The sequence below is a fragment of the Colletotrichum navitas genome (genome assembly GCF_030913465.1).
Source record: "Colletotrichum navitas strain CBS 125086 chromosome Unknown LY79scaffold_25, whole genome shotgun sequence".
Classification (NCBI taxonomy): Eukaryota; Fungi; Ascomycota; class Sordariomycetes; order Glomerellales; family Glomerellaceae; genus Colletotrichum; species Colletotrichum navitas.
The window spans coordinates 91,824-119,263 of record NW_026850571.1 but is presented as its reverse complement, the minus strand read 5'-3'; the positions used below and the strand labels follow the sequence as shown (position 1 = coordinate 119,263).

The window sequence follows — 27,440 nt, the reverse complement described above, 5'->3', positions numbered from 1 at the left end:
CCACGTGGCTCTCCCCTTCCTCCGCAAAGCTGGATCATCTTCTCATCTGGCTGTTGATGGAAAACTCTTCCTCATTCTTGGCGACGAGACACGTCTTCGTCCACCACTTCAGCCGCTTACATGGCCAACGCCAACATCTGACAGAAGGTGAAGGCAACAAGAGCCAACACAGCTTTCATCGCTGTCACCTGGGAGGTCTGGGAGCACATCAGCCAGAGCGATGAAAACCAACAGACCATTTTGATGGTCCAAATTGGGGGCCAGATTGATCTCAGCAAGGATTTCCGAGACTGCTCAACAGCTGCAAACGCAGCCTTTGGGGCAGATGTGCCCTAGGCATTTGTCGACTATCTCAAGCAAGCTGGCTCCCTGATGACCAGCAATAAAGGATACGATTGGGAAATGTTTGAATCAAACCTGGACCGCGCAGAGGAGATCTTCACCATTCATCACTTGGCTGATCACGTCGAGACACTGGCCAGAATCGTCAAGGGTGTCTACCCTCTTGTGGCAACTGTTGCCCTTAGAGACACCGAGGGCATGATGTATGGGGCTTCTGTCACTGACAACCTCCCCATCTGGGAGGGATTTGCAAAATCCGTTGATGTCTATGCCCCAAGAATGCTCAATGGTAACTACAACAGCATCTGCAAGAATCGGGGTGTCAAGGCTAGTCAGCCTCTTCTTGTTGTAGCTCATCCTCAGGACTGGAACAACATGCGCGACGACGACGACGACGACGACGACGACAACATTACTCGACGCACAACTTGCCTCTCACCCACCGCTTCGAGAGCCAGTGCGCGCTCAAGGCCGTCCGGGGGCATCATCGACGAGCGGTCCGGCATTCCAGTCAGCCCAGAGCTGGACGCGCGGTCCGACGGGGACTAGGGCCGCCAAGCTCTCTTACAGCTTCAACTTAAGGCCGCTCACAAAACACCCGGGGAGACGTACGAGCTGTGTGCTCTTTTCCCGCATCCTGCCAGTAGCTTCGCACCGTTTCGCTGATTACCGCGAAAACGGATTGAAAATCCAGACTTCCTAGGGCCCAGCAGCTAACCCGAACACAGCAGCGTGTTGCTGATGATAAAGGGGCTGCTGATCCACTCTACTGGCTGCTATTACTTACCATCTGGGTGAATTGATCTTTCTCACGTCCTCCGCTAACACCTTGCCCCTTGTCCGAGTACTGACAGGCCACCACTCTGGGTGGACGCATCAGCCCTACGGAGCAGGTTGATCGGCTTCCATTGCATGATGCTCCAGAAACAAAACCCTTTCACAAGGGCAACGAAAGACGTCATCGTCCCCCTCCCCCCCCTTCAGAATCGCCACGTCTAGGGGGGTCCTAGTTGCAACATCTATGTTCCTCAGCTCCGATTATCCAGGGACAAGCCCTGTGGGTGGTAAGACACAGAGGGAAAGAGAAACAATGAAAGAAAAAGGCGTTTAGCAAAGCCCAGCACAGTCCATCTCCCCCTATGTGTGTGAGTGGACACATGGGACTTTGATGCCGTAAGAAAGAAAGGAGGGGTCTTCCTCGATCGGTTGGACTCGGCCAAGCCAGCTGAGGTGTGTGCGAGGATGAGTGGAAGTTGCAGAACCGGCCGTGTCAAACAAGAAAAAGAAAAATATAAAACAAAAAACAAAAAACAAAACCTGGCCTCTCCACCGGACAAGTTCCGTTTACCCCGATCCCCGCCCCGTTTGAGGCAGCCGGCCGCCGACGGGAGCCGGAGTTCAATGCCGGGTTGCAAGACTCTCCCTCCATCATATAGGACAAAGCTGCACTTGCCCATTATTCCAACGGGGTTCTCCCGGCAACATTGGGGATTGAAATGGCTGGCCGCCCTAATGCACTGCAGAAAGTTAGCGCGATGGATTTGAGGCTGCTGGAAATTGATTCAACTGCTCCATCGGAACATCGGTTGGGCAGTGTCAGTTCTGGAGCAATATTTCAGTCAATCTTGGTGATGAGCAACAGTATTGCATCTTTTCAAACAAGTAAATTTGAGCACTGGGGTATCATTTCTATGGACAACTGCCTTCCACCCTTTCCTTTCTTTTTTTTTTTTTTTTTTGAAAGCCTTGCGACATGCGCCCATGGTCCGCGAGCGCCGTCCTGTATAACAGACAAGCCATGAGGTACTCGTGTCACTGTTTTCAAGTGTGAAGGAAGGCCCATGCAGTCGTGTGTGTACGTCTATGTTGAATTCTTGCTGATACTCCGAATGAGTCTAGTCCGAGGGAAGCTGAACAGCTCAAGGGCATTCCAGCCCTTTGAGAGCAATGTGGTGTAGCAGGCTTCTTCGGGCGTCTTTGTGCGAGCGGGAGAGCTTAAAATGCAGCGTCCCCCTGGGTAGGGGGGCCGGCGTAGTTCTTCTTGCCCCAGGCGATGTACCATCCACCAGAGATGAGGCAAGCGGCGACAAATACGGCGGGGGCGTAGTTTACCGTCGCGGCGGTGACGGGAACGAACACAGGCATGCAGAACAGAGGCATAGCGAGGGCGGACCAAGCTGCCAGCGCGTTAGTTTTATGATATCAGAGGCAAACGGCGCGCAGGTTTCACTTACCGAGAGCAATGACGTTGGCAGCGACACCAAACTTGCCCAGGTTGAAGGGGCTTCCAATCAAGTGGCTGCGGCCGTCAAAGAGGCTGATGGCGATGGGCATGGCGTACGAGGCGGTGAGAGAGATGACGCCAACACCAGAAAAGGCGTTGAAGGCCGCGCTGGAACCGAAGTAGATAAGGCCGAGGATGATCTGGATAGCCATGCTGAGCATCATGGCGTTCAGAGGCACGTCCAGCTTGGGGTGGACCTCCTTCCACCAACGGGAACCGGGAATGGCACCATCACGGGCGAAGGCCCAGGTGCACCGGGATGCAGCGGTGGTGCAGCCGATGCCGCAAAGGATGGCGAGAACCATGAGCGGGAGGAGAAGCCCAAAGGCGCCGCCCGAGGTGCCCATGGCGTCCTTGACGATGGCCGGAACCGGCTGGCCGTTGGCCAAGCTGATGAGGTAGGTGATGTCCGGGAGAACGAAGACGATAGGGATGAGGAAAAGCAGGCCGGCCACAGTGTTGAGGATGACGGTCAGGACGAGCGCCTTAGGGACCTGGGTCGCGGGCTTCTTTACTTCCTCGCACATGCTGCATTGCCAGGGTTAGCATCCGTGAAACATCCTTCGATCCATCCATTGCGTTGGGGCCCAAGCTTACGAGATAACCATGCCGGTGGACGAAGTGGCGTATCCGGCGTGGAGCAGACCGACCATGAAAGACCACCCAGGGGTCCATCCCGAGTTGGCTTCGAAGTGCGTGAAGACGTACGCAGCGTCATGGCGGCCGTTCTTGGCGACAACGAGGATGGCAATAATAATGGCCAACAGACCAGCAAAGGTCCAGAAGATGGCGGCGGTCTAGGTCATACAAAAAACGTTTTAGCACTATTTCTCACACTATCCCACGGGAGACGAAACCGAAAGTCATTCTTACATCAAGCAGGGGAAGCCACTTGTTGCCGAGCGAGGACACCGCGTTGCAGAGGAGAGTCAGGCCCAGAAAGATGAGGAACACCTGGTACGGATCGCCGGTGAGGACGCCGACACCAGGCGCCGACTCGAAAACGTTGATGCATGCAACGAAGAAGAGGGCAGTTCCAAAGTTCACGGCGAGAGTGATGGTAATGTTCCCCACAACGTAGAGCCAGCCGCAAATCCAACTGGCCACACGGCGGTACTGGGGGGAGGCAAGCATGAAGGCCTGGTAGTAAACACCTGTTTCCAACAGTCAGCGTCGAGCCCGGCAGAGGCACGCCGGAGCGAGCCAGGATTTATATCGGGACCGGTTCGGGCGCCGCAAGGCGGGCATGACGGGCAAGGGAGAGTCGGTAAGTACCTCCGGCAGTAGGGTAGACACTGGTGATTTCACCAAGCGAAGCAGCGACACAAATGATGATCAAAGACACGCCGAGCCAACCCCAAATGATGTTTACGGGACCACCGCCAGCCAAGGGGTAGACCAGGGTTGTGGCCAGACCGTAGGGAATGGAAGCGAGGACGAAGGACATAAAGGCGACCTGCAGCGTCGAACGACTGCGCTCAAGCTCGGGCTTGTAGCCAAGCTGCTCCAGCATGTTGTCGGCGCCGCCATCGTCCGAGCGGGAGGGGCGAGTAGCGAAGCCATCCTTAATGTCGCCCTTGACGCCCAAGCCGGCATCGTGCTCGCGAGCACCGGGATCCTGAGAGACCACCTGCGCCATTATCGAGTACTTGATAAAGAAAAGCCCTTCGTGGTCGTTGGCTTTTACCGACTGTCTGTCGAAGAGCAAGTCTCAAGTCAAAATGGGACCTGAAGACGACAGTAGCGTCAGAAGGGAGTGGGGGAGGGGCGAAGGTTAAAATGATGAGACGACGAATCCAAGTGACATAGGGACGGCAATGCCTTATGTGTCGTTGGAAAGCCAGGGGAAGACTGGAAGCTTAATCTGAAGGAGGACCGTCCTGGTGTGTGATTCGACTAAAGGATTCCAGTGCCGAGGAAATGGGAAGATGCAGGATTTAAAAGAAAGCAGGAAAACAAAAAAGAGAGAAAGAGAGAGGCAAAAACCTGGCAAGGGTCAAAATTTGAGAGACAAACCAGACAGGCTGCCATAGACAGACAGCCAGACAAGCAGTTGGAAGGCGGCAGGGAAGGACTCGATTGAGTTGAGGCAGTCCTCACTGTCCGTCCAACTTTCTTCTCGTTCTGTTTGGTTTCGCGTCCGCCGGGATGACCAGAATGACATCCACCTCATTGGATGAGAACGTGGGCTGCGGGGCCTCCTCAAAAGAGTACCTTGAAATGTCTCTTCGACACTCCCCCCCCCCCCCCCCCCCCCCCTTTCGCTCCATACCCATGTCCATGCCCTTTGCCCCCCATCTCGGCCCCTGTCGTCAGCGTTCATACGTCTTGTCCTATCAGTGCCGTTCCCTGTATCTGGACGTACTACGTATGCAGTGGGCTAGCTGCTGCTGTCGGGCGTGGGTGCGGGTTGACAGAGTTTTAGCGCAGGCTTCCCTCAACTTGCTGTTTATCTCGAGCCTCTCTCTGTCGGACTCCTGTCTGACTCGGGGTCCTCGGTGGATTCGACTGGTGCCACAGCAATCTTCTGCCGTCCATACCCTGCGCTGCTGATAAAGACTTGCCGAGCACAGCACCAGCTAGTCCAGGCCAGGCCAGCAAGCGCGGATAAGATGGCTCTTCTCGCTTGCCGACGTCGCCCTGCGGCGTGGTAGTGACAAGACGACGCAGAACGCCGCGGCAGCACGCGACACGATCAGCGGCCGAGAGTGGGCTGGAAAGGTAAGCATGTGCTTTGGTATCCGTATCGAAACTGGACGTAGTGCCAAGACCGGCCTCTTCGTCCGACCTGTAAGAGAGCGTGTGTACGGCCCCCTGGTTGCGGTAATTTGTCCTGCGCTATCGACAGCAGGCCTGAAGCATGTTGGGGCCAGTTCATCATTCGCCGATCCAACGTAGGTCGGCAATACCTTTCTCACTCTGGCTTTAGCTTGGCTGCACGGCCTGTCCCTTATTGCATATTTGTTTTCCCTGCCAGGGTGCCAGGTAACAATTATCGGTCGTTTGGAACCACGCGCCATTGGGAGCTTTGTCCGCGTCTGTACGTCGCACGATCTGGATTAGCCTGGGGAAACAGGCTTGAGCCTTGACTGGACCACACAGTACCCAGGTAGTCTTTCATCATCCGTCCGCTGTTCGTTGCGAGGAGCCAACTGCTGTCGGAGGGTGTGATTCTTCGCGTGTTCTTGGCGGCTTCTTTCGCATGCGCGCTGTCCGCCACACTGGAATTGGGCGCCGATCAACGAGCAGCAACCTCTCGGCAAGCGGCATGCCACGGTATCCCGAGACGTATTCTTTCGATCGCTGTTCCACTGAAATCCGTTGTCCTCTCTCTTCCCCCTGCTCCCTCTCTCCCGTCGGGGTCATGTAGGACAATGCCGAGAAAAGCCGTTAAGCTATGAGGCATCGGATGAGGCTTTAGAGCCCCACGTTCTAGCACACTTGTGGCCTTGATGAGAGAATCAACAGGGGCCGCGATGCGCCGGAAAGTAAAGAGAGATAAAATATCCATCTTTCCATCTGTCCTCATGCGACAACGGGCTCAACAATGGCGATATGACGTAGTGGTGTGGTGCAACTTGCCAACTAGCGCAGCGGTCTCTCCACGCGAATGCAGACCGTTGATTCGCCTAAGGCGAGTCGTGGAGTCTCTTAGTCCCGTCTTGCCGTCTTGAACCTGACGATTGTGGAGGATGACATTGTTGGCGGTCGCAAATGGAGCGAGTGAGCGTTAAGAATAGAGCCAAGTGGGCACGCTTGGGTGAGGATCCAACGGAGAGAAATGGGAGAACTTTGGAGCAGATGGAGATGTCTGGCAGGGGCTCCCCAATGTTGCATAAGGGATCCGAAAGATCCTAAAGCTGACTTCAGCCCCCGAGCAGGGGGGGGGGGGGGAGGGGGGGCACACCCTGACGACAGAAAACCAAGCCCACTAGGATCGTGAGGCCTGCAAGCTCCCGAAGCAAGAGATTCTGATGAGGCCCTGGAATATTGCTGATGTCACAGGGAAGACTCCGGTGATGGTCCACCCATCCGCCGCACACGGTTGGAGCCAAGCCGAGTTGTACGTAAAAGGGTCTTTGCCCCGGTTTAACGTGGGTGAGGTACGAATACAGTGTACTGGTGGTCGACGGCAGCCAGGAGCTGACTATTGGCCAGTCGTGGCCAAGTTCGGAAAGAGTAGAGAAGCCAAGATTCCGTAATTGGAATGGGAAATGTGGCGGCAAGCCAATATTCCATACTGGAGAAACAACTGGCCCGGCTTGACGAAGGAGAGAGGAAGAGACCGGGGATGAACCCCTCGACGCCGTGCGCGAGACAGGTACAGTACATTGAAGCTGTCCCACCACTTCGGGTCGGCCAACTGTGGTGAAGGCATGATGGCGCAATTGGCCGCTGAGACACTCGGGGCATCGGGGGCCCTGTCTTGTTCGATGCTGAACGGGAGGGGCACACTCCCGATACGTAGATACGTATCGAATCTGGGGAAGGACTAAGATGGGTGACCATACTGAATGGATAGCCTTACATCATGGCCGACTAGGTGGCGTCACGACCATTGTTGCTGCTGGACGATGCACCTTGCACCGTGGCCGTTGTGAAATCAAGCAAGCAAGCAAGAAAGCGGATGTGGCGCGGCGCCATGATGATGGTCCTAAGCGAGGTGGGAATGAAGAAGGCAGACGGCGACAAGGTTGCATCCACAGTGTAGAATGCCACGAGTTTCTGAACCAGACCCTAAGATGGCAGTGTAGTCGGTACGCATGGGACGACGGGGATTTGGAACGACGAGGGGTTCGTTCGAATTAGGTTGTTTTGCGTAGGGCTGGGAATTGTGCGTGTTTGCGCCCGTCGACGTCGGCAAGGGTCTCTGGATCTGTGTTTCTTATTCTTCGCTCCCGTCCTGCCACACAGTTAGCGCGAGTGAACCGCAGCTGGGTACGAGTTGGCGAGTGCTTGTTCGTGTGCCGACAACCAACGATATCGAGGGACCACCAATAGTAGAGAAAGATCTGCACTTGTATTCTCCTATCTTGCAGCAGTGCAGTACATTGGGATGCAGACAACCAGGGCGGTTCGGGCAAGGTGCAAGGGGGAGGACGCCGTACATGTAGATGACGAGACCCTGCTGTCGCTCCTTGTATACTTGAGTATCCGCAAGAAAGGTTGATAGAGGCGCCAAGACCGGGACAGCTATCCATGAGGACGGGATGCAACGTGGAGTTGTGAAGAGGGACTGCGAAGAATGGGGAGACACGAGAGTAGGCGACGACGGCCAATGGTGCACTGCAAAAAGCGCGCCGGTAATGCTGATGATAGTGATGAAAGAGAGAGGAGGAAGAACGCCTTGTTGTTGACGGAATCGTGAGCATCGGGAAACCCGCCTCTGGCTGTCGTCTTTTCTGCGATGGTGGATCGTCACGGTGACGGCACATCACGTGTTCGTGCATATCGACGTTCGTCGTGGGAAGGAGACAGTGAGGTAGGTACGTATTCACGCAAGCGATGAGAAGGCGGAAGGAAGGAAGGAAGGAACGGGGGCACATCGTGCCTTCCCTCCGATGCTCTTTCTGGCAGTGCACTGCCGCCGTCGCTGCTCCCTCGACATTCTCACAACCTTTTGCATACATTGTCATCATCGTCGTCGTCGTCGGCCTCATCCTCTTCGCCTTCCTCTTTCTCCGATGATCCCAGCCTCGGCTGCCTGAGTCATGTCCCAAAGTGCCTCGACAGTTTCCCAGGAAACTCAAAATCTAGGCCGGCCTTCTTTCAAAGATGGTTGTCGGTCTCCTCCACAAAAGCCTTCCCCCACCCCTTTCTATCTCCAGACACGCGGCGATAACACTGACCACGATCTACGTACAGCAGGCACTCTCGACGAAGCACACGCAAGACACAATGGTAGGCCGGCGGCACGCAAAACCAAGCGACAAAGAATACCGAGACGGACCGGGAGTGCCCCAGCGAGGTCACGCATAGCCCCTAGTACTTCTGTCGCGGAGACGAAGGCCATAAAACCGCAATGGCTGGCAAGACTAGGAGCGTCTCTGGCCACACTATTCTAGATAGGGCTTCCGTCGGCCGATACGGATACAACTTACAAGTCTACTCGACAGGCCAAAGAGGTTCCCATTCGGGAAAGCACAACCTCCTTTCCGTCCCCAGTCTACGGATAGGTCAACTGGAGCCTTAGACACAGATTGTGGTCAGCGAAAACAGCTACGGGTGGCCATGTTGCGTGGGGGGACATCGGCTGACCAGGGCTACTATCTGCTGCTTATCTTACGAAAAACCAGCAGGGCCGTTGATTACATGGCCATTAACAGTACATAATACAGATGACTCCTATCGCCGATGATAAGGCGCCAATGCAGCGATCAAGGCCATCTGTGAAGAAAAAAAATGGAGAGAGAGGAATCAACAACAATGGTAAGCCGAGGTCCATTACCCGTACTCCATACAGAGTATATACAAAGGCTCGGAACCACAAGTAACCAAAGGCGCCAGTAGACGACTCTCGTATACGCCAACTTACTATGCCCTACTCATCGGGCCAACGTCTCTCCTCGGTACGCTGCACAAACCTACAAGGCACTCAGCCCCCCCTGTGCTAGCGTTCCTTTGGTCGTGGGTCCCTCCCTAGCTGCCATGCCCGAGTTCAATGATGGCGCATTCCAACAATTTAAGCGAGTGTAACATGTGCGTGGGTCGCTAGCGTCTCCCGACGTCTTTGAACAGTGACTGGACAGAGAGGGTCTTTCATTAGGAGGAATCGGTCGGAGGACACGCGGAATGGGGAACACAGATCAACATCACGGCCGGACCCACAGTCGGGGATGAGTGGGGGGCGAGAGCATCATCTGTGCATCTCCATACCCCGTTGCTGGTTGGTCAATGGCTCCTTGTCGGCTCCGGTCCCACTTATGCAAACTTCTCACAGGTTCCTCGTATCCGAAAGGCCCACACTCTAGGGGCCGTCGATGCCCCATTCCCTCGGCCGCTCTACCAATTCTCGGTATCTTTTTTTCTTCTTGTTTGTGTCTTCCTGTCCCAATCTAGACTGACTATTGACAGGGAAAAGGCATAGCGGCGGGCGTCACAGGGTTGAACAATAAGAATTGGGGATTTGTGTGCCGGCCGGCAAAAGGTTATTGAAAGGGACGAGACTCGAACTCGCGCGGGTTGCCCCACCAGGAAACAGATGTTAAGCTGACCTTAACCTGGCGCCATAACCAACTCGGCCACCCTTCCGACAAAGAGGCTTTACTCTAGGTTGCTGTTGTCTGGTGCGAAAATCCGCGACTCATATCTAGGGCCGTGAAGACGGCTGTCTTCAGTCGAGTTGCTGTCTGTGGCTTGCTTCTCAGATTGGACCCTGATCGAGTGAGCCTACAACCGCCGCCTCTATCCCACCAAATTCGCACTGATTCTTGATAGCTCCTCGACGACGACGACGATGACGACGACGACGCCGCCGTCACCGCTATTGGCTTTCCTCGGCTTTGCTGCATAGGTCTTGTCTGCATTCGTCCATTCATTCGTTCGTTCGTTCGTTCGCTCGCTCGCTCAATAGTTCGTTCGTTGCTCCGGGTTCGTCGGTTGCTTTGAGCCCTATCTGGTGGCCATCAACTGCCACATAGTCGTCCTCCCGGTGACAATCTGCGTCACCATAGTTTCGCCATCCGTTGCCACCACCCCTGTGATCACTGACGGCGACTTACCCACTTTGGCTATGCCCTGCGTCGACTGGTCGAGACACACGCCGCTATTTGAGTCGCGAATCCGAAGTTTCCCCCCGTCCAACTGCACCGTTGCGAGGAATCTGCCATCGCAAGGAACGCATCCGTATGCGCAACCTTTCATCTCGAACCCTGCCCTACCGCCATTATCTGGCCACCATGTCGTCAGTCTCCATGTCCGCGGCTCTCCCGCCTCGCAAGAAAGCACTATAACGCGCCCTTTGCAAGCCACAAGCTGCACCACTTCCCGCCCATCCTCACCCCATGCCCTCTTGGGCTTTGATTCGCCGATACACGACCACGACCCAACTGCCCAGGCCGTCAATCGCCCCGACCGGTCAGCGGTTGCGATCCGACACGAGTCGGGCGTGAATGCAAACCTGGTCGTCGGCAGCCCGTTCGTTCGTTTCATGCTCTCGCGGAGGGTTCTCACGTGTGTGTTGAGTATCGTCTCCCAGATGTCGACGGCCCCGCCTGATATCCATGCGAGCAGGCGACCGTCGGGCGAATACTGAATGGAATGGAAGTCGGTTCCCGACGCCGCCACGGCTTCGGCCGTCCGGCTTACCCAATCATACGCCCATACCTCGTACCTCGTCCCGAGCCGGAATGCGAGCGCGATGAGGCTACTACTGTGAGGGGAGATTGCGATGCCCGTCACGTAGTCCATCGCGATGTCGATTTCTATGCGCCGAGGCGCCACGTTGCGGCGCAAACTCCAAGCCAGCACGTCGCGTTCACCGTGAACCGTCAAGAGGGCGTCGTCTGATGCGCTCGAGAGCCTGATCTGCATCGGTACGCCCAGAGAAGCCGGCACTGTCTGCGAGAAATTGTATTGCACGCATACTGACGCACCCGGCATGCCATCGCGTCGCGCTTCGTCGCCGTCGTCGCCGCCGTCGTCGTCGTCGTCGTCGTCGTCGTCCACGTCGTCGTCCACGTCGTCGTCCACGTCTTCCCTGTGCAGCATAATCTGGGTCGATTCTCCCTGTTGAGAGTCGCACGTGATGGTGTGATGGTCACTTCGGACGCCATCGCCTTGTCCCTTTTGGGGGCACATGGCTCAAGTTATTTATGCCAGGCAACACCCAGAGCTATGGCAAGGTGCTTTCCGAGGTTTCGCTCCTCCAGTTCGGACCGACAATGGAGGACCGCCCTGCAGGAGATTGAAATCACGTCCTTGCACACACCCGAGTGCATCCGTCCACCACTGTTTAGTCCACCGCAGGACCCAGAGCATAGCCCCTCCATCATTACATAACTACAATTGCTCGGATCCGGGTGTGCCTGCACTGCAGAGACAGCCTCCAAGTCCTCGTGGCCGAGGATCAAGGATGAGACAATGGTGGTCTGGTCGTCAGCGACTTGGTTGTTTCGCCAGAGGGTGGTGAGCTTGATGCTCGTACTAGCCAGATTTGGTCTGGCCGTATAGCGCCGGAACCTTGGAGGCTGCTCTGTGGCTAGGAAGCTTCGGGACCCATCTATAGGAGAAAGAGGTGTGTGTTCCACTACATTCTTTCGTGCTATGATCGCCGGGAACAGAACAGTCGAAGCTCTCAGCCCCCGGCCCGAGGCATTAGGTGCCGAGGGCCCAAGCAAACTATCTAACCTCACCACGTGGCCCGGGGCCGCAGTTCTACGCCATTGCAGGACAATGATTTTGTTCTCACCCTGGCCCAAATGACTGTTCGCTCAGCTCACCCAGGCCGCCAGACTTTGAACGACGGAGGCCATCCCCTGACTGGTAATCCACGTGTTGAATGTATTCCGTGACGCTAAAGGCCAAATCTGTAGTGGGTTTTCCTGTGAGACTATGCAGGACTGGGACCCAGACTGGTGGTTCGCATACCGTTGGGATGCGGCATCAAACGTTGCATCTATCCTCAACGAGCAAGACGTCTCTGTCCTGCTCGCCCAAGGCTCAACAGTTCGATTTGCAGTACTGCTCGTGATGCCGCCGACCTCATTCGCGGCCACAGTCTACTTCTGTGGCCGGATGTTCCTTCGACCTGAAGCTGAAGGGCGGAGAGACGGTGGCATGTACCATGGCCAGTGTCTATGTGCACTACGCTGAGGTTGTTGACGAGTGGGAATATCTTGCACGGGAAAACATATGCTCTTCGCCTTGGCCACATCAGCAGCAACACAGAGTCCCTCTCGACCCAATCTATCGACGGGATATCGTGCTTTGCTGGTTCCTCCCCATATTTTCGTACAGTTCGGGGCCGATCAGAGGCTGTGCCCAAAGAAAAAAAAAAGAAAAAAAAGAAAGGACGAAAAAACAAATATGTAACACCAACTACTCGCTGATCGTCACCGACCTGGCCTTCACTGGAAATATCTATATGGAGTGGAAGCGGCGTTTTCTTGATGGCTTCGCCAACCTAAAACGGTAGAGAGAGGTACATGTCCTTGGATGACAAGAGCGGAAGATAGTTCAGGTGATCGATTCCCATTTCTTAGTTATGTGGTCGGAGAAAGTTGTGTCTAACGACAGACGTCCAAGGTAGCTGGCAGTGTACATACGTCTAGGAAATGTGAGGGTGTCAGCTACGTGGGAAGAGGTGGCTTGGTATTCATCTTTTTCTATTTCCTCACTTACAAGGTGATATGAGGATTTGTGTAAATCCCATCGGTTTGGGATTGCTCTCTATTGTACTTTCTCTAGGTGCTGGTTTGGCTTTTCTGGAGCTTTGGGGCAGCTTGGCAACTCGCGTGAATTTAGATTCGCCAGAGGGGGAAATGGAAAGGCTCTGTTCATGCAAGCTATGTAGGGAGTTCATGGAGAAAAAGTTGATAGGCTCCCCTGTATTGCGTTCCGGCAGAGTAGAGCCAAAAAAGGAAAGAAGGAAGGAAGAGAAAAAAACACACTTTTCACGTTCTTTCTTTTTCTGCCCTAATTCAAAGGCAACACAACTTCTCAACTCACCTGCAACCTTCACATCCTGCTTGAAGCTCCATCCCACACTCCAACTCCAAGCCTCAGCTCCAAGGTGTGCTCTGTGTTTGATTTCATCCACCGGATGAGGTGCCGAGCTTGAATTGCGGCGTCTCTGCCCAAGTTGCAACATGCCTGGGTTGCAGGTGAATTTGGTTGGCCTCATCTGGTCTCGCGGTAAGCAAACTGACCAATCCTTCACCCTTGCAGACAGACTTTGAGGGGAGAAGAAGAGACGCTATCTTTCACCCTAAAGTGATTTTTCAATTCACTGCTTTAAACCGGATTGCCGATCTTCTATTTAGGTCTTTGTGCTGACGGCCTTTTGTAGACTCCAGTCCCTTTTTCAACTCCGCTCGAAGAACTCTTTCAACCAACGTTCCAACCACAACGTTCCAACCACAACGCTACAACGATAACGTTCAACAATAACGTTCCAACGACAATGTTCCAATAACAACATTGTTCAAATTCAACAATCGTTTCAAGCCACGGGAACCGCCAAGGCCAACGATGGCGGTGTGGCTGGGGCCCTCCCTCCCAGCGTACTTCGGCGGAGGCCACAATGGAGAAGAAGGGGGCGCAGATCGATATGCCGAGGCGGCTATGTGAGTCACCGCACTCGGACGCGAGGAGCATCAGACTAACACAGAGGTAGACATATGGGCGGCGGCATGGTCCCCAGCTTCTCGGAAGAAGATTTTCGACAAATACTTGAGAGCAAATGGGGCCATGTCGCTCTCAACGGTCTTCTGCCCACGCCAGCTGCTGTCCCTCATTTCGGCATAGAAGACGGCTCTTGAAGACCCAGACCAATCCCACGAAGCCGAACGGCAGCCTCAGACCCCCCCGCAACCAACTTGGCCGCTCGAAGAACCCTCGACTTGACAACGTTCCAATAACGTTCCAATGTCAATCTTGTTTGAAACTCAACGACAGTTTCAAGCCACGGGAACCGCCAAGGCCAACGATGGCCGTGTGTTTCCTGCTCTACTCTCGAATCTTGGTCCTGGTGGCGAGACCACTCGCTTCAACAGCCTTTTCATCGGCCAGGTTCTGTTCCAAACAGTAGCTTCCACTCGAAGTCCTCCTGCTCCTCGAAAATGCTCTCAGAGAGCCAAGACAGCCAGATTGGCCAAGAAAGCCAGGACAGCCAGCTATGTCTTGCCTCTGTCGACGTCTCCGACAAAGGGTACGCCGTGTGGGGCGGCTGCGCTGCTCCAAGATGGTTTAAATAACCCGTTTCTATGCCGGTGAGTCTCAACGCCACATCTAGTTACGTAGGCCAAGACTGATGTCCAGACTAAGGCTGCAAAGCCGAATGGTAGCCACCCAAGCGGTGGAAGCCTCCCTCGTTCTCGCGGCCACAAGCGTCCCGCGGTCCCTCGGCAACAACAAAACCAAAGCCACCACTTTCTTAAAGTTGCTCCTAGCTTCATTGCACCCACCGGCAACTTGTCCCGGGGAATGGTTTCCCTGGCAGCTCTCTGCGCTCTTCTGCGGCGCTCACGGCCACTCGAATGCCGGCATCTACTTCCAGGCGTCTGTTCCAAACCAGGTCTCAATGAACAATGATGCAGGGTTTTCTTGGGTCTTGTAATCAGAATGAGTACAATTTAAACCCCCTAACGAGGAGCGATTGGATGGCAATTCTGTTGTCAGCAGCCGAGGTAATTCCTGCTCCAATGGCATTATGTCAAAATTGTTGTGGTTAACAAGCCCCATAGTGGAAATTTTCACTGGCTATAAGCGGCATTATCGGAACATGATTGACCCCAAGCACCATGTTCACGGTGGCACTCGGACTCTACAACACCCATGCACCTGTGTCAATACAAAGTTTGTTTCACGCAACGTTGCTGGCAACAAGAACCAGCTTAGGCTGGATGGTGAAAGTCGAAGCGTGTTGGGGAACAACTGGGTAGGCCTGGCACTAAGGGATGAAGGAAGAGGAAGGGTTGTGGGTTGCTTGATCAGGGATGGAATGGAAAGGCAATATCGATACAACAAAGCAGAGATTGCATACAATTGAGCCCTAGGCCAAAAGAAACTCTTGTTATTCCTGAACAATGAATAATCTCATTCACAAGGACCAGTGGATGCCATTTGCGTGCCATCTCATCGCCATATATACATGTGTCTGCTCAAAGTATTTTCTCTTAAAAAAATTGAAAATTGGAATGGGTATATATGAAAACTAATCTAAATTCTACCACGAGCCGCCAATCTTTACTTAGCACACCTCGGGTCACTGTCGGCGCCAAAGTCCTTGCAGACCTCGCGGCCGAGAGCGTTGATCCCGTCGACGACCCAGAGCCTGTAGTTGGAGAAGACAAAGACCTTGCCGGGGGCGAAGGCGAAGTTGTTGGCGGTCTCGCCGACGTGGATCTTGCCGAGGAGGACGCCGTCGGGGTTCCAGACGTGGACGCCGTCGCCGCAGCCGGCCCAGAGGTTGCCGTCGGTGTCGGTGTGCAGGCCGTCGGGGAGGCCGTTGTCGGCGAAGGCGAAGAGGCGCCTGTTGGCGAGCCTCTTGCCGCCGGCGACGACGTCGTAGGCGTAGACGGTGGCCGGGCGGGTGGAGTTGACGTCGTAGCGCTGGGCGTCCGTGTCGGAGACGTAGAGCGTCTTGTAGTCCGGGGAGAACTCGATGCCGTTGGGCTGGTGGAAGTCGTCGGCGACGGCCTGGACGACGCCGGTGGCGGGCTCGAAGCGGTAGACGTGGCGCGGGAGCTGGGACTCGCCGCGGAAGGACTGGAACAGGCCGTACTCGGCGTCGGTGAACCAGAGGTCGCCGGTGACGGGGTGCTGCCTCACGTCGTTGACGGCGCTGAAGTTGCGGCCGTTGAAGCCGGTGATCAGCGTCTCCGACTTGTTGGTGTTGACGTCGACGGCGAGCAGCTTCGAGTGGGCCTCGAGGTCGCCCTGGTCGCACCAGACCTGCATCGGGGGCGTGGCGGACCGGTCGGCGCCGGGCGGGTAGTACGACGAGCCGCCGTTGGCCTCGGCGAGGTCCGGGAGCTGGGTGCTGTGGACGGAGAGGTCGTCGAGGGAGACGACGGTGATGTTGATGTTGTCCTGGAGGGAGCGGTAGTTGGACGAGATGTACAGCGAGTTGTCCTTCTTGTTGTAGATGCCGCCCTCGTGGAAGGCCTGCCAGTCCAGGTCGGCGATCTTGCGGGCCGTGGCTTTGGCGCCGATGACGTCGACGAAGGAGGGCTCGTACGACAGCAGCGAGATGGCGGGCGTGCTGAGGCTGGTGGCGTTGATGGAGGCGAGGTAGCCCGCGCCGCCCGTCGCCAGGGCGTGGAGGTCGACGTTGACGAGAGACATGCTCGCGGCCTGGAACCAGAGGGCAACCTGCTGGATGGAGGGGAGGACCTTGAAGCTACCGCCGGAGAGATCGATGCCGTCAAAGAACTGGGAGAAGCCGTAGCGAGCGGCGCCGGTAGGAGATGATGATGGTGGCTCGGGTTCCTCCTTGACGGTGGAAGAGGACGGGCGGGTGGCGTCTTTATGCTGCTCCCCGTCCTGACTCACTTGGTCAGCGGCCATGAAGCTGCGGTGTGGCTCTCTCTTTTTTTTTTCTGTCTCTCTCTCTCTCTCGCTCGCTCATAATCTGCCAAGCCAAGCTCTGGGTCCGGTGGAAAGCGGATGGGGTCGTTTAGGGCGGATCCGAGAGCTCGTCCGTTCTGCTCGGTCCTCACCCTGGCCGGGACCGGTACACTACGAATGAATAATGGGCTGGTGCGGAGCAAAGCCGGTGAGGCAGGGTATGAGAAGGAATCGGAGTCTTGGCGACATGGACGGCCACGCCGCAGCCCCATGACATACATGGTATGGCCATGTGGCTAGCTCATCTCTAACTGGAGGCTTTGGACCGGATGGAGCCGCACGAGTCGTCCACTAATAGGTGCACGATGGCTTTTATCTGCGGCTCAATATGGGTGGTGGTCTGCGAGACTTAACATGGACAGCTAATTGGCCCCTTTTGCCCTCAGATAAGCCAGGAAAATACATGGTGCAATGCGGACCCTTTCGTCCAAGCGGTACCGTCTCTGACTTATTGCATGTGGACTAAGAATACCGTTGCTGAAATTGGAGGAGGGGGAGGACGCCCATCGTTGGCGTAAGAAGTTGATGTTCTTGACTAGAGAGAATTTCAGCCTCATGTCTGTCGCATTGGGGGCTAGTCGGGTCGATCTTGGGCGAGGACGGAAACGATGCAACCCCAATCCTCACGGAACAATTCCTTCATTGACGAGCCCGTCGTGTCTTGGCGTTAGACAACGGGCCTGTCGACATGGTGATCGGAGTTGAGGGCTTATGGCGTGCGCATGAACCTTGACTCGAGAGCGTTCATAACCTCATCTCTGTCGACTGCCTGCCCCTAAATGCTTGTTTTATCAAGCCAGAGTCTCCTGGCCGGATAGCGCCAAGTGCTTTAAGTAGGGCAAAATGACGCACGAGAGAACTGTCGATAAGAGCCAAAGGAGGCGGCATGACTCTGCTCTGGAACCAGCAGTGGATCTGGTCATTTACATTGTAGTCCATGCATGTCTTGGCACTATTTCGCAGACGGGGCTTTTGATGGCGATCATGGATGGATGGGCGACGTAGACAAGTCGGACAGACTTAAGGTAGCGGAGGAGGAACAGCCTCCAAGAGGAGGGTCTATTTATGGATGGACGGCTGCTGCCAATAAACGCTTGCGCTTCTGTGCATGTGTTGGTTGTGACGAGACTTACGGTCCTCCTGATACGGTCTTGCCCGATGCACGCACACACGCCGAGATGATCAGCGGAGTAAGACACGAGCAGGGAAAAGGCTTCTGCAAGGGGAAGATGTTTAGATGACCAATCTAGCCCGTAACAGGGCATCCATTGAGGCGCTGTGCGCTAGGATGGGGTTTTAGGTTTTGATTTCAACGGCTCGAACGACTCAACCAATTCCAACAAACTGCAAATCATGATACAAGTGTATTGGCAAATAGTTTGGTGGAGGCTGAAACACCCACCCCCCATCAACGATTGAGATTGTGACTTGCCGAGAGTAGTTGAGGCGGATCGATCTCATGAGACTGCTACTGACTGACGACGGGTTGGAGAGCATTGACAATAGCATTGCACCTTTTGACTCTTGCAGTGTGATATGTACTTTCATCAAGTCGATCCCCCAAGTCTCTCGGCTGGCAACTTGCCATGTTATTACAAGTGATGAGACAAGCTGATATTGTCCCCCCCCTGTCAACCTGAGAGTACCGTGCACAATAACAGCAATAAAGCTCAGCAGACAGTAGATTTAGTAATAATATAACTATCTTAATAAAAAAATAGAGGCAAAAGGGATAGTCTTAGCCTATCTTAACCTAGAGTGTAACATATGAAGCAGTGTAGGTTAATACTATTTTAACCTTCCCTAGTGGAGCTGTTTTAGAGTTAAAAAAAAATCTAAGAAAACTGGATTTAAACCTGTAGCCTTTAGGATATAAGGTTTATTACTGTTATTGTGCATGGTACTCTCGGGTTGACAGGGGGGGGGGGCAATATCAGCTTGTCTGTAGACTCTGTTATTGCTCTATGGACCCAAGTCGGGGGCAAAGGGTATACTGCTAAAAGTTGTGAGATCATCGTCCTGTGATGCCACATACCATGAGTGTCACTTGGAGGAAGGCATATTACAATGGAAAAATCTAGTAATTCATCTTCCGACGCCAATTTCCCTCACACCCCAGCCATCTTAATTCATGTACGCCCATTATAGCTTAATATGCATGTCTAATCGAACCTTGAAGCTTCACGCTGAGAATAGGTCAGGACACACTTCCCATGAGAACAACATCAGACGTGGTCAAATCCATTTCCTGGTGGCCTAGAGAGTCAGGAGGAAGGGGCGTCAAAAGTGAAATCGACACTGCTCATCCTCCTTGCGGCAGACTCTCAGGCCACGTGATCTATTCAATAGCGAATCAACCAACAGAGTCCTTTGAACAATCCAATTCCCTGGCAACTGGAGAGTGATATTCAAGAACAAGGTAGCGTGTTGTTATTGAGGTAACTCAGAGGTTCAGGCCAGCCTCGCCGCTTCTCATCTTTCTTCCTCTCCTGGCCTCACCCAATCAGATACTCCCCCTCTGAATAACCTCATCATCACAACGCGACGCGTATCCTATCTAAACACCCGTGAACCTACTTGAACTGTGCCTGCCTTCTTTGTTTCCTTCCTATTGCTGACTGTAAAGAAAAAGAACAGGAAAGAAACTGGCGTGTCTCGCTTATTATTTCTTTCTTGCCCTGCCCTGCCAGATCTTCTTTTATTAACCCTTCTTCCTCTCACATACAAACAAATCTTCTTACACCAACCTTTTCACTTCTCTTTACACACACACACACACACACAAACAACCATTCAAAGCAACTTGCAAATTTCGTATCCATAAGCAAAACTCCCTTTCTGCCCTTCCAGCAACTAAACAAGAACAACCAAGCAAGGATCACATCTTTCGTCAACCGCCAAGATGAAGGTAAGTCTTGTTTTCACACTCATTCTCATATCATTTCTCTTGGTTGAAGCAGAGTCGTGAAGCTCACCCATCATCTCTCACAGAGCTCCATCATTGTTACCCTTATCGGCGCTCTCGCCGCTACCGTCAACGGTATCCCCATCATTGACAACGCCAACCTGGCTGTCGTCAAGTCCGCCCAGGCCAGTGCGGCTGGTGCCAACGCTGTCTACGGCATGGTTCATCGCCGCCTCAACAACACCCAGAGTCCTGGTACCCAGATGCCTGTCTCTGTCATCGGCATGAACTCCTCTATCTCTGGCGCTCCGGCTCCCACTGAGATCAAGGCCAATGGCACCTTCGCCGACTCTCTCACAATCCACACGACTGAGGCACTCCCTGCTACCTTTGACGCCTCTATCATCGGAACCAAGGCCAACATGTCCGACATGCCTGCCCAGACCAGTCGCATCCAGGCTTCCTCCCCTGTTTCTACCATGGACAGCCTCGACTATGCCGATCAAGTTCAGTATTGGTTCACCCACTGCGTCCTGCCTCCTGTCGAACGCCGCCCCAAGGAGTGCGCTACAATGAAACCCTCCCCCATTACCGAGTCCCTGCCCATTCTGGAGCTGACCACGCTTGGTAATGATGTCTTCACGACTCTAACCGGCCAGGAGACTGAGCTTTGGATGGAGTTGACTACCATCCACAGCTTCGTGACCCCAGCTGCTACTCCTACTGACATGGGTGTCATCGTCGTCACCGTCACCTCGACTGTCATTCAGACCGAGGACCCCGAGATCGAGTACACCTTCGCCAAGGTCGACTCCGCGTCTGTCATGACTCTTCGCGGCTAAGCTCTCGCTCCTTCGCCGTTCAGAACTGTTTTTCTTTGGGTCTTTTGGTAAAGGAAACCTGGATTGGTTTTGGCTCGCGCTAGGACTCGTCATCGACGCGAGGCTGGGCACATGGATTTCGGGCGAGGCGTCAAGGAGACACGGGGAAACATGAGATTCCCTTCACTATGAATGAAGAAGCGTTAGGCTTCAACGATCAGCTATATGAGGCTGCTCGCGAGAATTGCAATTGACCGGCATTACACACATCATCTCTCCCCTTCTCAACGTGATTGCTCATGGTAACGTGATGTATGTTTACTGTCTACATCGATGTCCCTCGTGGGGCCGATATGCCTTGGCTCCATAACATTATAACTCGCGGACATTGTTTAGGGTTGAATTCTGGGCGACTCATTACCGAACGCCCCATTATCTAGAGCGCTTGTATCCCGCGCATTAGCGAGATCATTAGCACTCCTTGGACTTTAGTTCCCGGTAAACTCTCAACGTGGATGAAGTACGCCGAATCTACCTCAGTGGTTCGGGACAGTCCCAGCCCAAGGCCTCCTCGGCTGCCATTAGAGTAAGACAAGCTTCTCTATCCCATCCAGGCCCACTGGGTTCGGTTATATTCTGTTGTTGTTTGTTAGAACACGTCCACAGCCGAACTTTAATCATAGCACAACTCACTGGGTTTCATGTTCACGTCGAACAAAGCAAACCTAAAACCAGGGGACTCGTCAAAGCGGCGCACATCGATACGAATTGGAGCAGTGACGACCAATGGCTCAGCCGCCCTCTCGATTTCCATTGCACCTTGGCCTTGGCCGGATCCTTCTCCTCTTCCTCTCTGATGAACCTGGAGTTAGTAGTGACCGCCACCACCCCATTGTACGGGACGCTGTCGTCGTGGTGGCTGAAGCAGGTGACGATGGTCATGAACCAGTACTTGTCCTTTTCGCCGTTCGGGCCGCGTCGAGATGATGGTGGCTTCCTCTCTGGCAAGGTATTCTTCCACCGTGATGCCCGGAGACTCCCCAAACAGGGCCTCGACCTGGGCTGCGAGTACCTCGATAGTCCGACACAGCAGCTCCAGACCATGACTTCCTCGTCCTCGGATTGGCTTAGCCAAGACGGAACGTCGGATTCTTCTGGCGGAGCTCGGCGGCGAAGTCGGGGCTGCGATTGAAAGTCCGGAAACGATGCATCGTGAAGCTGCCGGCGTTGCGGAGCAGGTCATTGACGACTCTTTGTCATATCCCGGAGTTCCGAGACGCGCTGCAGGCCGTGCAGAGGGCGTGGCCTCAGGCGTTGCCGAACATGTCCCACAGGCTCGGGAACAGCTCGTCGACGTCCGGCACGCTCGTGGACACGTACTCTTGAAGATCGGGCATGCCGACCGGCTGCTCGGCGGACTCGTCGGCGCCCGAGGTGGTGGACGTGGCCAGCTTCTCGACGACCTCGGAGTACTGCGCGATGCAGAGGTCGCCGACGTCCCAGGCTTTCTGGCGGTGCAGCTGCAGCGCGCCGACGAGGTCGCGCGCCAGCTTGAGCGACATGCTCTGGGCGATGCCGCTGACGGTGTCCTCCGTCTCGAGCGCGCAGCGGAGGAGGCACTTGGTGGTGGAGGTGAAGGCGAAGGTAAGGAGGGGCAGCCAGTAGTCGCCGAGCTGGGGGTCCTTGAGCTCCTGGGCCAGCAGCACAATGTCCTCGGCGGCGCGCCGGACCTCGAGGTAGCACCGCACGGGGATTGCGGACGGCTGGTCGGCGTGGGCCGCCTTCTCGGCGTCGAGGTCCAGCTTGCGGAGGAGCAGCTTGATGTAGAGGTACGCCAGGCGGAGGTTCGCCGACCCGGGGACGTCGAGCCGGTCGCCGCCGCGAATGACGATCCGGCGGAGGCCGGGGTCGAGCGAGTCTTCCCACTGCGTCAGCAGGACTTCCAGATCACATGGCCCGGTCGGCAGCGTCTTCTCCAGGTCGTAGATGTGCTCCAGGTACCGGTCGAGGAACCGGGACAGCGAGACGAATGCCAGGTACACGGACGTGGCCTCGAAGTCGACGGGGTTGGGCGCGGGGCCGCAGAGCTGCTCTACCGTGGGGATGGACACGTCGTATTGGCCGCCGCGCAGCTGCGGCGGCGTGCCGTATGCCAGACTCGACCTGTCATGTTGTCAGCCTCGGGCTTTGCTGGTCGCCAGGAGGGGCGGGCAGGGCTTATCGAAGGCTCACCACTTGTCGTACACGAATATGGCCCACCAGATCTTCGTCCGCAGGAGCTTTTCGGCCTCGGGCACGTCCCAGTCGGACGAGTCTCGGTTCAAGCCCAGCGAGTGGCACAGGGAAATGGCCGAGCCAAGCAGTAGCCCGTTGCCGATGATGGAGGTCAGGGGTCGGCCGGAAATATTGAGCAGGATGCCGAGCAAGGTCGAGATGCCGGGAGACAGGTGGATCTCCGAGTACAGCGCGTCGTTGGCCTGGTTCCAGATGAACCTCGTGTCCGGACGATGGTGCGTCGCAAGTCTCGGCGACTGGGCCCAGTAGGTCGTCGTGTGCGCATAGAGGCATGACAGCAAGGCCGGCGAAATGTGACGCCGGTCCTCGGCGAAGCGTTTTTCAAACGAGTCCCTGTCCAACAGGGGAAAACAACGGTTGGGCTTCTCGAAGAACCTGGACCAGAGTCAATTTGCAGTCTCGGTGCACGAAGGAGCCGGGCCGGGGGAAGCAGGCTCACAAATCGACAACGTAAGGCAGCACCGGCTCAAGAAGCTTCTCTATCATCTGGCATTTCAGGAACGCCGGGTTCCGGTCATCTGGAACACCCAGCGGCTGCTTCCTCACGGTCGTGAACACGACGGGTTTCCGTGTGCTGCTGCCACTTCCGTGGTCTTGTCGCGGGCTCGTCCCCGATATCCTAGTCCGGATGCTTCTGTTGAGAACGGACGAGTCATTGGACAGATAAGTAGAGAGAACCTGGGTGTCCTCGATGTCGGCCGGTCCTACAATGTGCGCCTCGTCTTCCCCTCCTCCGTCGATGGGCTCGGGGTAGCGGCTGTCACGGGGCGCGACTGGCGGGAGTTGTCTATCCAAGGACCTCGACTCCCTCCTAGCCGGCAGGCCGGCGTCAGCAAGAGGCAGACGGGTCGTCTGCGAACCAAAACGAAGATCCGAGGCCAGGCTCTGTGTCTGGGGCGGCGATGACGGGCGGTGGCCCAGGTCCTTTGACTGGCGGCCCCGGCCGTGTTTCCAGACACTCTTCGGCCGAGGAGAGGTGCCGGCCGGGGTCGGAGGGAACTCGCACGATGTTGCGTGTGCCCGGCATGTTAGACAGGTGCCCCCATTCCGATCGACATTGCACCGAGACTTGCGCTTCCGACAGGCCAGACAAGCCGGGCGGAGGTGGGAGCGGTAGGGGCGCTCCGAGGGAAAGGATGCAGTATCAGCCTCGGGCGCCATATCTCAGAAACTGTTGTCTCGCTCATTTGACGAGATCATCCAAGAACCTGGCCGAGGACACTGTTTGTATTCGCCCTTATCTCAGTCAGAGGCTCTCTCGATGCCGGGTCGTCTTGTCCGCGCTCAAGTTTCCCGAGGGAAACGTTAAATGAGCTTATCCGATCTATCGTATTTGTGATGGCTGATAACGATAACGATAACGCACCTAATGCTCTCATCCTTTTGTTCTTACGGATCCTTGAGACATCAAGGCCGACGACGTTGATTTCCATGACTGCGCAGCGGCGAAGCACATCGAACCCATGCCACCCGCACATAACATACACAACTATTGAACCTACACCGTTACACCGTTCTTCGGTTCGGGGCCAGTTCGACACACGGCATATCGCTTCAGGGAAAGCAGCTTGGGTTCCGATCAGACAGACGGTGACCAACTGCGACAGGGGGCGCTACAATCACACAATGCCGATTCAGTTCTGTAGTCGGATGTCAAACAAGACGTTTTGAAGGGTCTAAGGGGTAAGAAAAAGTAATGCCTCCCTTATATATACCGAAGGCCAAAGGTCCAACGTGCTGCAAAAGGCTTCGTTTCCACTCGCCCGAGGCAGCGGAATTATGCTCACAATCGCGCATGCACCCCATGCCAGCGAGCTGGACAATCAATCTGTGCTCAGGCGTGGTCCCATACTCTGGTAATGTAATTTATCTTGGCAAGGTGCCCCGGCAGCCTGCCCTCACCATGTAACCAAGTTCAGCGTAAGCGAAAGCGACGATGTTGCGATCACAAACCAATATTCGGCTGACCAACCGGGCAAGGCCGATGCCGTCGGGCCATCAAGAGGCCCGCGATGTCTGGTGTCAGACTTCCAGTATCACCACGGTCGCAGAGCACAGGATCCTGTCATGCCTGAACTGTCCCAGTTCCCTGGCTTTAATGACCATGGTTGCATCTTTCTTAAACCTGTGAGTTGTCGACGACGAGGAGCGCGATCCCTGACGCCCAGAAACTCTCTGCGTAGTATTACCCCGGTGACAGGGTTGCAGCCATTGCAAATTACGAACCCGAAAAGGGGCCTGGGTCCAAAGCGAAGTTGTGCTTACGAGCTATCCGTAAACCGACCATGTAACAGTCAAAGTCAGGCTTGGACCGACCATGGTAACATTGAGAACGGGGCACATGATGGGCTGCTTGGATACTCGTAAGACAAGTGACAAAGTTCACGGGAATCTGAAACGATCTTATGACGGTATGGTTACATCGGGGGTCTTCGTAGCCGGAGGGTGAAGGCTACCATTGCCAAGATCGCAACTCATAGGCCCACCGAATAAGACCGGCTATTGCTTTCGCAGAATATCCACGATGTTGGTTGCGGTTAGACCCGGGAGGCCGAGCGCGAATCTCGACCGTCATCCCACCTTTGGAGGGAGGAAGGGAGGGATGGCCTCGTGCGTTACGATACGATCACAAACCCACGAGTCAACCGCGGATTCGAGGTGCCAGTGTAGGTTTCCGCGAGCGGTCTCGAGCATACCCGTTCTTGTAAGAGACGAACCGCTTAACAAGCTCCAATCTCGATATCAATAATCGGTACCTCCTTAAGCAAGCAACGAGATACAGTTTATTTGAAATACCTTGAGGGGCGGATGAGTTGGCGTATAATACGTGTCACATATTATATCGCCGGTCATATAGAGATGTCCATCTCTCCTGGCCATCGTACTAGCCAGACACACACCAAATCCATCAAGCGAAAACCTAATTACGGTGAATTCAGGTTCTCATTTGAATTCATCCTTTGGGCCATTGCGCCATTTCGCTGATGAGCAATCCTGCCCGGTGGAGGTGCCTCCGAGAACTGGGTGGTATTCTCGGGATCTGGGTTACACATCAGGGCATGAGGGCTTGAAGGCATAAAAGAATGGCTCCGCGTCTTCCATCCTGGCCGGAACCAGCATGACGAGACAGCGGGGCTTAGATCGGAGATCACCCGTGAATGGGTAAGTATCCCTCTATTTTGCATCCACAACCCGAGGGATCGCCATGGAGCTCCCAAACACCTTATTGTCGAGCTACCGGGGGGCCTCCTCTTCAACGTCTTGTCAACTAATACAATAGAGTATGTAGAAGATCGAGCATGAATCGATCTCTGAGGCACGATCATTCACACCAGGGGGCCCGTGACCACAGAGGGAGCGCGTGGTTCAGAATGTCATTCGCTGGCAGCACAGAAGCTAAACAAGGTGGCTAATGATGGGGGGTTTAAAGAGTTTTCCGCACAAGACGCCACATCGATATCACCACGGCTTACTGCCAAAGTATCGCAGCCGAGGAGGGGGGGGGGAGGCAAAGATCCCAATGCACGGACAAAGATGTGCCACTTTTCATGACCAGAGATACACCCGGGGCGTCGAGTATATGTTTATTCCCGGCGATGCCTGGACTACCGCTTAATCACTATATTTACGACCGGTAAACAAGAACTCCTGCTGCGCCGCTTCCGTTGGGGTCCCGCGTCTCATCTGATCGTAGTGTGATTCGGAACCCGTTTGCCGCTTTGCTCCTGGTCTGGTGGGAGTTATAACCAAGGCAGCCCAGGGCTATAGTCTATGCGTGCGTGCGGTCTTGGTTAGGTGCCTTGGTGAAGATGCTCGATATTATCACCAGCAACGCCCGGTCCCTGCTGTGACGAATAGGAGCAGAGGCCAGCCCTGGATGTTCAAGAACACGAGACCCTGACGACCAGGCTCATCCATGCTCATCTCAAACTATCTTTTCAGTCCATTCTAGAACGATGCGTTTCATCCGAGCTTGAGGCGGCCCCTACGGCAAGGGAGGGGAGACCCCCCTTTTATGGACATACGTTTCCAAGGCTGCCTTCTTCGCCATTCATGTCGACCTTCACCACGTAAAGACGAGCGCCAGGCGATGGCACGCACCCGGCAACTGTGTGCCCGCTCCGCTAGGCAAGGGTAGTTAAACTAGTCTCCGAAGAGTGGATTCCATTATGGACGCATAAGCTGCAGACTGAACCTGCGAGGGAGGATGGACTGACTTGAGTGGAAAAGGTAATCATAGGCACACTACCCAGTACCACTCAATGGCATTGAACGGCACCATTATCTTGGATGTGTACAAGGTTGAACCATGGTACTCGAGATCTCACTTTTTCGTAATGGCACTGTAATGGACAACCCTCCCTTACCCCCCCCCCCCCCCCCCCCCCTCTCGTCGCGGGCTATTGACCAGTCCTTGTGTTTTCACTGGCGCCCCTTTCCCCCTTTTTCTCCATCACCGGCGGGGGCAACCTCCAGGGAACGTCCTAATTCGGGATAAAAGAAG

General features: G+C 55.0%; 8 protein-coding genes and 1 non-coding gene across 9 annotated transcripts, besides 2 other annotated features; 2 read left to right on the top strand and 7 right to left on the bottom strand.

Annotated features, from left to right (window-relative positions):
• Positions 1 to 372: 372 nt before the first annotated feature.
• Positions 373 to 891, top strand: LY79DRAFT_579272 (uncharacterized protein; the record flags this gene model as incomplete). The annotated part of the gene is made up of 1 exon (XM_060560013.1): positions 373 to 891. One exon carries the CDS (start codon positions 373 to 375, stop codon positions 889 to 891), a length of 519 nt encoding a protein of 172 aa, XP_060414732.1.
• A 1,306-nt stretch (positions 892 to 2,197) lies between these two features.
• LY79DRAFT_178818 (amino acid permease) lies at positions 2,198 to 3,953 on the bottom strand. The gene is made up of 4 exons (XM_060551285.1): positions 3,500 to 3,953; positions 3,224 to 3,423; positions 2,577 to 3,154; positions 2,198 to 2,519 (listed from the first exon to the last, which is right to left on the bottom strand). Exons 1-4 carry the CDS (start codon positions 3,758 to 3,760, stop codon positions 2,338 to 2,340), a joined length of 1,221 nt encoding a protein of 406 aa, XP_060414731.1. The 5' UTR covers positions 3,761 to 3,953; the 3' UTR covers positions 2,198 to 2,337.
• On the bottom strand, positions 3,837 to 4,265 carry LY79DRAFT_514456 (uncharacterized protein; the record flags this gene model as incomplete). The annotated part of the gene is made up of 1 exon (XM_060554612.1): positions 3,837 to 4,265. The coding sequence occupies one exon, from the start codon at positions 4,263 to 4,265 to the stop codon at positions 3,837 to 3,839; it is 429 nt and encodes a 142-aa protein (XP_060414730.1).
• Positions 4,266 to 7,283: 3,018 nt separating this feature from the next.
• Positions 7,284 to 8,467, bottom strand: LY79DRAFT_178666 (uncharacterized protein). The gene has a single exon (XM_060551283.1). It carries the CDS (start codon positions 8,284 to 8,286, stop codon positions 7,432 to 7,434), a length of 855 nt encoding a protein of 284 aa, XP_060414729.1. The 5' UTR covers positions 8,287 to 8,467; the 3' UTR covers positions 7,284 to 7,431.
• A 1,311-nt stretch (positions 8,468 to 9,778) lies between these two features.
• On the bottom strand, positions 9,779 to 9,877 carry LY79DRAFT_t108. Its single transcript has one exon. It is a non-coding gene; the product is annotated as a tRNA-Leu (tRNA).
• Positions 9,878 to 10,160: 283 nt separating this feature from the next.
• Positions 10,161 to 11,335, bottom strand: LY79DRAFT_514329 (uncharacterized protein; the record flags this gene model as incomplete). Its single annotated transcript, XM_060554596.1, has 2 exons — positions 10,161 to 10,285; positions 10,348 to 11,335. 2 exons carry the CDS (start codon positions 11,333 to 11,335, stop codon positions 10,161 to 10,163), a joined length of 1,113 nt encoding a protein of 370 aa, XP_060414728.1.
• A 2,877-nt stretch (positions 11,336 to 14,212) lies between these two features.
• Positions 14,213 to 14,556: a sequence feature (Protein overlapping with rRNA (LY79DRAFT_178661, KAK1593435.1) was converted to a misc_feature.).
• A 55-nt stretch (positions 14,557 to 14,611) lies between these two features.
• Positions 14,612 to 14,903: a sequence feature (Protein overlapping with rRNA (LY79DRAFT_178661, KAK1593435.1) was converted to a misc_feature.).
• A 136-nt stretch (positions 14,904 to 15,039) lies between these two features.
• On the bottom strand, positions 15,040 to 16,855 carry LY79DRAFT_685446 (uncharacterized protein; the record flags this gene model as incomplete). The annotated part of the gene is made up of 2 exons (XM_060564643.1): positions 15,040 to 15,127; positions 15,546 to 16,855. The coding sequence occupies 2 exons, from the start codon at positions 16,853 to 16,855 to the stop codon at positions 15,040 to 15,042; spliced, it is 1,398 nt and encodes a 465-aa protein (XP_060414727.1).
• Positions 16,856 to 19,817: 2,962 nt separating this feature from the next.
• On the top strand, positions 19,818 to 20,662 carry LY79DRAFT_579267 (uncharacterized protein; the record flags this gene model as incomplete). The annotated part of the gene is made up of 2 exons (XM_060560012.1): positions 19,818 to 19,823; positions 19,907 to 20,662. The coding sequence occupies 2 exons, from the start codon at positions 19,818 to 19,820 to the stop codon at positions 20,660 to 20,662; spliced, it is 762 nt and encodes a 253-aa protein (XP_060414726.1).
• A 1,286-nt stretch (positions 20,663 to 21,948) lies between these two features.
• Positions 21,949 to 24,097, bottom strand: LY79DRAFT_514283 (fungal-specific transcription factor domain-containing protein; the record flags this gene model as incomplete). The annotated part of the gene is made up of 3 exons (XM_060554592.1): positions 21,949 to 22,804; positions 22,874 to 23,311; positions 23,376 to 24,097. The coding sequence occupies 3 exons, from the start codon at positions 24,095 to 24,097 to the stop codon at positions 21,949 to 21,951; spliced, it is 2,016 nt and encodes a 671-aa protein (XP_060414725.1).
• Positions 24,098 to 27,440: the final 3,343 nt, after the last annotated feature.

Coding starts and splice junctions, on each gene's coding strand:
- LY79DRAFT_178666 (XM_060551283.1), bottom strand. CDS start 8,286: ATGAGGCCGACGACGACGACGATGATGACAATGTATGCAAAAGGTTGT.
- LY79DRAFT_178818 (XM_060551285.1), bottom strand. CDS start 3,760: ATGCTTGCCTCCCCCCAGTACCGCCGTGTGGCCAGTTGGATTTGCGGC. Junction 3,155..3,223: donor TCCACCGGCATGGTTATCTC/GTAAGCTTGGGC, acceptor CTGGCAATGCAG/CATGTGCGAGGAAGTAAAGA. Junction 2,520..2,576: donor TGCCAACGTCATTGCTCTCG/GTAAGTGAAACC, acceptor ACGCGCTGGCAG/CTTGGTCCGCCCTCGCTATG.